General features: G+C 39.1%; 1 protein-coding gene across 1 annotated transcript in view; it reads left to right on the forward strand.

Moving 5' to 3' along the window:
- LOC308430013 (disintegrin and metalloproteinase domain-containing protein 32-like) overlaps positions 1–8,853 on the forward strand; it is a gene marked incomplete at both ends in the record, with an annotated part of 87,372 nt that extends 78,519 nt beyond the window's left edge. The window contains one exon of the mRNA XM_080929094.1: positions 8,803–8,853. Within this exon, the coding sequence (XP_080785220.1) occupies positions 8,803–8,853 (51 nt within the window). The remainder of the gene's footprint in view (positions 1–8,802) is intronic.
- Between the last annotated feature and the right edge of the window lie 2,189 nt (positions 8,854–11,042).

Here is an 11,042-nt window from a genome sequence, read left to right on the forward strand (position 1 = left end):
CCTCAATGAGGGACTGTAGGCAGCTAGTTAATCAGATGTAGGGGAAGGCAATAGTTTTCTTCAGCGGCATGACCACTGGGGATCTGCCCATGTTCCAGGAAAGAACCCCCAACTCACACCCATTCAAGCAACAGCAAGTAAACTCAGAGTTCAAAGAAAGATCTTCAAAAGACAGGAGGGGCATGTTGGAAGGAGGGTTTCTGCAGAAGGGAGGGGAAAGTGATGGAAAAAAAGGCGGTAGGGGGTAAAAATACCCAAAATTTACTATCTACATAAATAAAGTTGCCAAAGAATTATCTGCATCTCACGCTGTCCTGCTGGCTGTTGCTGACAGGGTGCTCTGCAGAGGACGGGTGTCCAGGGGAGGGTGTGAGTCAGGCAGGGTGCTATGCTTGTGACTAGCAAGCAGGTTGCTCCTTTGTAGTTTCACAGGACAAAGGCCGATGAATGATGACCCAAGAAGTACAGATCATGTGTTTGATTGGTTTTAATTGCACGCCCAGGGTTACAAGTTCAGTCACCATGAAGGAGTGCAAATACACAGATTTTATTTTTATTATGAGTCCCATATAACCCCAATGTAAAGAACCTAAAGACTGTCTCCTCCAAATGGAACACATTTATTACAAGGTAGCTGCTATTCACCTGGGAGTATTTGCATTTTTAAAGCACTCCCGACTAACAGGAGGTATATATAGGTCTTTTTATCAGCAGCAAGTACTAATGCCTAAGTCCTTCCACTCCATCCACATTATTAAATAGGGAAAGGTTAGTTTAGTCAATTGCTCTTATTTACTGAGTTCTAATCTTTCAAGGGTGTACCCTGAATGACCCCCCCACCCCATCTTTAAACTACATTTTTACAGTGCTCTGAGCATATTATAAAAGGAGGCCTTGACTCTGTAACCTGTTGCCCCAGCCAGTTGGAGTTTGCCAATTGTCAGAGCTGTGTCCACCCTGCACCAGCTACACTGTTTGAGTTTGCTTAAGGGTCGATACCCCAAGAAGATCCTTGGAGTAATGGCCTCATAAAGTGATTTCTAGTTATATGCTTATCTGTGCTAGTCACAATCCCCAGGGCATAAAGCTTCCAAATGGGGCCGAATAAAGCTATTTTCCTAAAAGCAGAAGGGCACAAGAAGGCAGCACACAGAGACAAAAACCTAAAAGCATGAGACGGAATGACAGCCATCATAGCATTCCGCTCGGCCCTGCTGGCCCCGTGTCAAGAACTGTGCTGGCTTCGTGACTCACTGCTTCCAGTACATATGGCTGTGCCACTGTTCCTATTCCACTTTGCTCCAGTAAGATAAAAAATTATTATTTTTGAATTTGTTAAGACTTATTTGCCAAAGTATGATTTTTTTTTGGAGTAGGTTTCACCATTTGCTGAGAAGAATATTAATTCTGTCACCGTCGAATGGGATGTTGTATGTGTCATATAAATTAATTTGACCTATAGTAAAATTTAAATCTGAAACATATCTCTGTCTCTCTCTGTCTCTCTGTCTCTGTCTCTCTCCTGCATGCTGGAAGAGTGAGGTATCAAGATTTTCTATCAACGTTGTATCTGATCTGTCTATTCCTTTATAGGCAATAATCTTTCATCAAACTGGGAGTGCTAACATTCTGGGCACATTTATGCTGACAATCACTATATCTTTCTGGGGAATTCTTTCCTCTGTTGCTTCTAATTTTGCCTTGTGGTCACTTTTTAGGATATATGTGATATATGTGTAAATATATATACATATATATATATGCTGTATAGTTGTATGTATGCATAAATGTACATAAAGTTAGGATATATATATATATATATATATCACATATACTTAGGATATATGTCACAGATTATATATCACATATATTTAGGATATATATCCCACATATACTCAGGATATACATCATATATATTTAGGATATATGTATCACACATATTCAGGATATACATCATATACTCAGGATACACGCACACACATTCTATTTTGTGGTGTGTGTGTGTGTGTGTGTGTGTGTATGTGTGTGTGTGTGTATGTGTGTGTGTGTGTGTGTGTGTATGTGTGTGTATGTGTGTGTGTGTGTGTGTGTGACCCTGAAGCTCACTCTCAAGCCTTACCTTCTCCTTACATCATTTTCACGATTTCTTTCTATGCATCTGTGTGTTTGTTTATCAGGGCAGGTAGTGTCCCACCCCCACCTCAGAGAACAGTCTTCTGTTTGCTTATTTTTATTAAATCTGATCAACCAGCCTGCATCATCTGATATTAAAGAGTATCTGTTTGTCAGGTTTTGAGACATGCTCCTCCTCTGGAGCCCAAGCCAACCTGAGAACCAGTGTCTCTTCTGCCTTGGCCTTGTGAGTGCTGGGATTTTAGCTTGTGGCATTACACCTGGCTTTGGCTTTAGGGATCTTTTGCATTCTGTGCTCTCAGCATAGCAACTCTAATGTCATGTGGAGAGACTTTGTTTCTGGTAATGCCTGTCTGTGGCTCTAAATGTCCTTTTGCACACTACTTCTTTATGTGTAGCTAGTTTTCTGCTGTAATTTATTTGAATGTTTTCTGTGTTTGTTTTTGGTTTTGCTGAAATTTATTTGAATGGGTTTTCAACCATCAGCTTAGACCATCAGCTCCTTTCAGACCCTGGATGTTTGCATCAGAGTCTTCAAAAGAACTCTGGGACTGTGCTTTAGCTATGTATGACATTTTTTCCCCGTTTGAACTGGTCTGTGGATGGTGCTTTTCACTGTGGTTATTTGTCTTTCCTTTCTTTTTCTTCCTCTTCTTCCTCTTCTTCCACTTCTTCTTCTTCCTTCTCCCCTCCCCCTCCCCTCCCCCTCCCCCTCCCCCTCCCCTTCCTTCTCCCCTCCCCTTCCCTCCCCCTCCCCCTCCTCCTCCTCCTTCTTCTTGCATTTGGCTCCCTGCCCCCAAATCTCTATTTCTCTGCATTTAGAAAATTTATTCTCATGAAAGTTGCTGAGTTTTTTTTCCCCATCAAGATTCTAGTTCTTTTGTCAAAATTTAGATCCAGTTAAGATGGCATTAAGCTGAGTTACACGAAAAGCATTTCATTTCTACTAAATGACTCACAATCAGCCTTGGGAAGGATTAGGTCCTTCTTTGTGAAGGCCAGTAGCTGGAGCAGCCAACAGGAAGTCACTGAACCTGGAAAAGGGGAAAGATGTATGCGGGGATCTGGCCTACTGCCCACAATACAACTCTAGGTTTAGAGATGATATACTTGTTGTCTGAAACTGCTCTCTAAATTTAAGGGTAAACATTTGAATCTGCTATAGTTTCTTGGTACAAATATAAGTCTCACTTTGTAGTTTCAAAATATTTCTTCCTTTGATGTGTACGTTTTAGCCTAAGAAGTCAAATATTTCACACTGTGGGATTCTCTCTTTAAATCAAAATGAATTCAGTCATTCTTGGCTAAGATAAAAAAGTAAATATTTATGACCTAGCACATAATTTAATAATTAGAAAAGACATTTACACATTTCAAATTCATCCTAGGTGTGCACTTCCCGTGGTGAGTGCCATTGTTTTGACGGCTTCAGACCTCCCAACTGTGAATCCTCTCCTGGAGGAAGATCATCACTGTTGTTGGGCAAGCACAGTGAGTATCTATGTCTGTAAACAGCTACTGAGAAAAAGTTATAAGGTCACTTATTTTCATTCAAAGGAGGCCACATTTTACCACATGAACAGACTAATAATATTTAAAATAAAAAGGCAGATTTTTTTCAAATAATAGGACTAAATATCATTAACTCTGCTCACTGTTTCTGTTTCATGTGTGTGAGCCCAGCACATTCTTTCTTTGCTTCTTTCTCTCTCTCTCTTTCTTTCTTCCTTCCTTCCTATTCTGATGCCTCTATCATTTGGAGGAGTTCCAACATTTACAATTTGTGTAGGAAACTCAGTTCTAGGCAGTGCTTACTGTGTCAGGGACAGTCACTAGGTTTTTGCTATAGGAGACCCTACATGAAGGATAAGCTTTGATGTACAGTCTGTAGGTTCCAAGAAACAAATGGTTTCACCTTAAGAGATAATAACAGAAGCTTTACTACCACAGCATCCTTTGGTTTCTGTCACTTATACACCCATTAGACTTGAAAATAGTTCTGGAACTCTTTGTTTTATAATTGAAAATAGTGTTTATTTTCAGATGGTGTGTTCTGGTTCTGGTTTCTTCCCTACCCCCAGCCCCTCCAAGATCCTCCCTATTTTCCCACCCATGTACACTTACACCTTCTTGACCTTCTAGGATCTGACATGACAAGCTTAGGTAGGCACTGTCAACAGTGATGGAATTAGAGTTGGTGTCAAGCTCCTCAATTTGTAATCTACTGCCCTTTAGAGTAGTTCAGCAATTTGAGGTACATAAATACAATCCTAAGGTAGGAAGATAATAATCTGTTACCTACAAAGGAAGTGCCATAGAAGCGTAGTGAGGTTCTGTTGAGAATCCTATAGCGAGTTAAAGTTGGGGTAGTCTTTCTGAAAGGTTATTTCCATGTTTTAGGGTAGACCTTAAATAAAGTTTCAAATGCTGTGGTACTGTCCTTAAGTTTTTCATGCCACTTAATTGACAAGGGGAAAAAGAAACCCAAAAGAAATCATTTTAATATATTTGTCATAACTTGAAAATAAACAATGCCATCTAATGGTTCACATACCTTTTAATTTTTAGACCAGCCCATGGAAAGAACTAAGAACCAAGAAAAGAAGTGGCTTTTAAGCTTGTACATTGTCTTATTTATCCTCACTTCAGCAGTCTTCATACTCATAGGGTGGAAAGGCTTTCGACAGTACCGCTTCAAGGAAGACGAGTCCATGAGTAGCGAGTAAGCTGAACTTACGTTTCCAAGTTAAATTTAAATAGCATTAGGACCTTGCTGCATAAGGCATTAGGAGAAGCAATGAGACTCTTTGCATTTCCCTAAGACGTCAGGCATTATTTCATCTAATTGTGCAAGGCGCTCGAAGACTCAATTTCTCAAGGATTTACGGGTTTGGGAGTGTGGCTAACTTGTCACTGTCTAATCCAGCCATCTTCCTGTATCGGCCCCAGGATATTGTTACTCACCCCCACGATATGCTTTAAAAAGAAAAAAAAAAAAAAAAAAAAAAAAAAAAAAAAAAAAAAAAACAAGCTAGCTGACTTGTGTGGGTTTTCTTCTATACTCTATTCCATTGGTTTGCATGGACCTATTTTTTTTTTCTTTTTAAACCATACACTGTGTGCACTATAAACTCAAAATCAGGAAATGTAATGAATGCCTTTAGTGTTATCTGTTTGACTTGGTACTGCATTAATGATATGAAGTCTTTTGTGGTTCTCTCTGCATGTTAGGGTGGTTGTTTTGATTTTGTGAAAAATGCCTTGAGAAATTTTTTTTGACTGTGTTACAATAGTTGTGACCTCCCATGTGAATGCTGGGGATAAAGCCCAAGTTTTCTGAAGAGCAGGTACTGCTCTTAATTGTTGAGCCATCTCTCCAGACATGGACATTTTAACAGAAATTATTTTTCTAGCCACAAACCAAAATATCTTCCCATGTATTCGTGTCTTCAACTTTCCCTATCACTTGTCTATAATTCTGAGTGCTGTGTAGATTCTTGGTTAAGTTTGTTCCTAGATATTTCATTTTTATTGCACAGGCAAGATTGTTTTCACAGATTTCTTTTTGCTTTCTTTAGAGGGTAAATATGAAATTGTGACTGATTTTTGTGTTCTTCGAATTCACTGAGTTTGTTCTTAGGGTTGTCCTCTCTCAGTGACAAGGCTTTGATGTGTAGCTCTGGATGGCATCACAGCTGTAACCTTCCTGCTGTCATCTCCTGGGCTCTAGAGTTGTAGGTATACCCCACCCCACCGTGCCCAGCTTGGTTCGTGTACATTGTGCTGGTTTCAGTCTAGGCTTTAGGCATTTTAAATATACCATCACAGGCCCTTTAGCTTCCTCTTTTTGCACTTGGGTGGTGCCATGTTTTTGGTCCTCCTAATGTGACTCCCGAGGCTATGCCATTTTTGAGAGTTCTCACTATTGTTTATTTTCTTAGAGATCTTAGAGAAAGAGATGAGCTTCTTGTATGTGGAGAAGCATCCTTGTATACTTAATTGCTGAAATAAATTTTTACCACTAATAGTTGTTGAATTCTGGGAAATTTTCACACCTTTTCTTGTGTCTATTGAACCACCCTTACCCATCATGGATAAAGCTTACTTGCTTATCACATATAAGACCTTACTCATATTCTTCTGTTGGCTTCAACTTAGTGTTTGCATCTGGTCAAATGATGGTAGCTTGTCATTCTCTTTTCTGCCATTTCTTGGACTAAATTTGGTGTTGGGATAATGCTCTTCTCATAACATGACTTGGGAAGTGTTCTTTAGTGCTCCTGTAGAGGTTTGGGAAGGACTGTGTTGGCTTCCCAACATTTGAAATTGTTGTCACCCATGCCTGTTTCTTGAAGCCCTTCTGTGGTTTTTTCCTCCCACAGTCTCAGAACTTGGTCCCTGTTACATCTTGAACTGGTTTCTGTGCAGGGTGAGAAGTGAGGATCTAAATTCACCCTCTCAGCATCCCTCTACTTTATTTTAAATGCAATAGTCTATTATATTTGTATAGATAATATAAAGCACATATAAGCAAAACATATGAATATTATATGTATATATTTGTTTTTGTTTTTTGATTCAGGGTTTCTCTGTGTAGCCTTTGCTATCTTGAACCTCACTCTGTAGACCAGATCTCAAACTCAGAGATCTGCCAGTCTGTCTCATGAGTGTTAGGATTGAAGGAGTATATACCACCACACATAAATGTATATGTTTTTAATGTTTCTTTGATCTTTCCTTTCCAAGAATGACCTAGAAAGGTAGTGGTATCTTTGTAAATCTTTTCTTCACATGGCAAACTTTCTTTCACCTGCATCCCTTTGTGAAGAAGCTATTTTCCATGGTCTAGGAATTTGTATAAATGGAAACACACACAGTACAGCCTTTATTTTTATGTAGCTCATATCACCACAATTATTTGAACCCTCATTCCAAATCTGGTATTGGTTGTTTGGCCTTTCCTTTCATGAATTGATGGATGCTTAGGTCACGCACAGCTTGTACCTAAAATAACTAAAGCTGCAGGTGGATGTTCAGGTGCAACGTTTTGCGCACGTGCTTTGTCTCTTGGGCTAGTTCCAGGATTAGAACTGATGGGTGATATGGTAGCAAATGCTTACCTTCTAAAGAAAGAGTGAAATTTACGGAAATTAGCATCCTCGTTTCACCTCATAGCTGCCTACTAATAAGTCTTTCTTCACGTCCTTCTTCATCTGGCCCTTTGGCAGGAGGTGGTGCCTTGCTTCGTCTTAGTTCATGGTCACTGTGTGTGGGCTTGAATATCCTTCATAGCTAACGATACTGAGGTTCTCTCAGTTACTATCTCTACGCCTTTGGAAAAATGGCTCTTCAGAGTCTACACCCATTTCAGTTAGGATGTTTGTCTTTTTGTTGTTCAGTTATTTCTCTTTGGTCCATTTGTGAAACGGATTGATGTTTATCTGAGAATTCTTTATTGCATTTCAGATATAAGTTCTTTATCATGTATTTAATTTGCAAATGTGTTTTCTTTTGTCCAAGACTTATCTTCTAACTCTCCTAACCATTGTTCAGAAAGTACACATTTTAAACTTGATGAAACCTAACAGGCTACTTGCTCTTTTTAAAAATAGGCCATGCTTTGGGGTATTGTAAGTAGGAAATAAAGCCCAACCTAAGTTCACAAAGATTTCCTCTGAATTCTCCATAGTTTTAGGGTTTACAATTAGATATGTGTTGAGTTTGAGTTAAGTTTTATATGGCCAACAGAGCTGCACTCTCACATGCAGCAGAATGTTTTATCAGCCATTGTTCCACAGCACTTGTGTAGTCACAGACAATGAACGGACCTTTAACAGTCCCACCTCAGTGTCTGAAACAAATATGTGACTCTTCTTCTGAGTTGTGAGAGCACCAATTATTCAGCGTTCCCATGTGAGCAATAGGAAATTCTCTTGTTTTTTTTTTTTTTTTTTTTTCTGAGTAAATATGTTTACTCTGGCTGAGGAGCTGTCTTCACATGTTTGATGTTGTGTGTTTTGTGTGTTTTGTGTGTAGAGTGGACACCAAAGGCTGGGGATTGGTACTGGCATGGCACAGGTCTTGGAAGCTCTCTCTGGGCCCCTTTCCTGTCTGATTTTCCCTGAATGTTGACCCTTCCATTTCTATTACACATGCACATGTGTGTGCACATACTCACATACACAGATGCATAAATGCACAAAAACATACACAAACTCAAGTGGACACACAAATGCACACAAATATGCAAACACACATGCATGTGTGCATTCACATACACACACACACATTGATAAAACTCTAGAGATAAGTAAAAAAGCAAACTCAGGAATTTTATGTCCTAATTATTGTACTGGTTGAAATTTGTGGGTTTTTGTGGCTGAGGTGTGTAAAAAGATTGGTGTGTTGTTTGTGTGACTGAGGGCATGCCTTTTTGGCAGAAGAATTTCCTACCTGACAAGAAGACCTGTGTTATATTTCAACTACCATTAAAAAAAAGTCATTCTCATCTTTACTCAGATCTCATTATGTATTATCTTATTTATTGGTAGCTGATCTTCCTAAAGAAGATAATACTGTCTATATGTTAGTCCAATTTTTATTCACAAAGTTAAGAGTTTTAATTTTGTTTACTACTAATTAACATGCTATTTTCTATTTCTTTCTTAGAAGCAAATCAGAAGACAACACTCAAACCTACACCAGCAGGTGAGTACATGAAAAGACGGTGTGAAGAGACATGTTGAAAATGAATAATGATCTGATTATAAATCAACATTACAACTTAGACATTGTAACTTTCAGCTGGTAAGGCAGTGCTTTGGAAAAAAAACAGACTATACATCTTAGTAGCTTTGTTTTCAACAAGCCCTTCATTTATTTCTTAATTTGTTGGCAGTCTACTTCCCTACCCCTGCCTGCAAAATTCTAAGGAATAAAATGCCAAATGCAGCAGAGGAGATGCCTAGCGATGCGGAATAACAGTATCTAATATTTAGACTTTATCTAACCTGGGTTATTAGCATGCTGCTTGGATAAACAAGCCAATGCATTCTCCCTATCATGGTTACATTCTTCCCAGTCACTCTAACAAATGACCCCTGAGTTTTGGAGGAGGTTATCTGAATGTTTTGTTTAGGGCCACACACTCGGTTGTCACTTTCTCAGGAGCTTCAACAGTCATGTGTTCTGAATTCACTGTTGTTCATTCCAAAGAGGGACTTCTCTGATCAAGGCCAGAAGTAACATGTATCTATGAGTTTAACTAAAAAGAAACTTAGAAATCAGCTTGGCACCATGAAAATTTAGCTAAACACTGGGAAGTTTGATCACAGGGGCCTAAGATCTCCTCACCACATATATATATATATATATATATATATATATATATATATATATATATATATATATTTTTTTTTGGACTAGGTTTATAGTTTCGGGTATGACTTTACTTTGGTGGAATAGGTCTCAAATGCAAACAGAGAGCAGCTGGTTACGCTCATAACAGTCTAGCACTATTGCTCCAGTGGGTATGTCTTGCTTAGAGCACTGACCCATAGTTGGTAAGGTTCATAGCAGCCTGCATAGCACTTCTGGCACTGTGAGAGCTTCCAGCTCAGTTACAGTTTGGTTTCTTTAGACCTTGCAACCAAGATGTGTAATGGGGTCTTTATTAATGGGGTCTTTAGTAATGGAGTCTTTAGTAATAGGCTCTTTGATAATGGGATCTTAAATAACGGTCTTACTGCTTAGTTCTGGTGGGTAACCTAGTGGAATGGCAACATCCTGAAATCTTTCAGAGGCCTCTTAGTATCTCTGCCCAACAACCAATAAGAAAATATATATCTCACCGGACCCTGGGGTTTTTGTTTAATAACCCAAGACCTTCAGAGTAGTAGCATCTAACAGGTGGAATACCCTCCCTTCTCTTCTTAACTTAAATTGTTTTACTTTGTTTACAAAGCAGTAAGTTTGATATGACTCTTCACATATGCTTTATTTTTTTTTCCCTCTTCCCCAACTCATCTTCCAATTTGCAACCCTGCTTAAACTTTCCAACCCTCAGGTACCACTTTTGATATCATCTACACCATCTCTCCTCCCTTAAGAAATATCCCACTGAAGTAGGCCCTTTCTGGGTTTCTGGTTTTCACGTTGTAAAGGTTAACCAGAAATTATAGAGACTGGAAGGTAGGAGTCACAGAGGGCAGAGAAAGCGTGCAGTATCTATTTTTGAGATCTGGGTTACTTTACTCAATATACCCCTCCCCCGTTCCATTAATTTACTAGAAAAAACTTATAATTTTACTTTCTTACAGAATTTGGTGGTTTGAATAGAAATGGCTCCCATAGGCTCATATATTTGAATGCTTAGTCAGTAGTGAACTATTGGAACTATGGAACTGTTTAGAAGGATTAGGAGGTGTGGCCTTGTTGAAGAAAGCATGTCACTAGGGGTAGGATTTGAGATTTCAAAAGCTCATGCCAGGCCAGTCTCTCCCCTCCCACCTTTCTGCCTATGGATCAGCAGGTAGCTTTTAGCTACTTCTTTAGCACCATATATGCCGCTTCATGCTTAAATCCCCCAAACTGTAAGCAAGCCTCAGATTAAATGATTCCATTTGTGAGTTTGTCTTGGTCGCAGTGTATTCACAGCAATAGAACATTGATCAATGCCCAGATGAATATAAACCCATTTTGTATATGTGCCCCGCTTTCCATATTCACTCATCTGTTGGTGAACATCTAGGATGATTCCATTTTCTGGCTGTTGTGAGTAAAGCAGCAGGGAATATGGATGAGCAAGTCTCTCCGTATACGATATAGTCTTTGGAGAATATGCCTAGGAGTGGTACAGTTGGGACAAATGATGTAGATCTCTTTCTATATTTTTGGGGACCTCTACATTG

This window comes from Micromys minutus (assembly GCF_963924665.1).
Source record: "Micromys minutus genome assembly, chromosome: 14".
Classification (NCBI taxonomy): domain Eukaryota; kingdom Metazoa; phylum Chordata; class Mammalia; order Rodentia; family Muridae; genus Micromys; species Micromys minutus.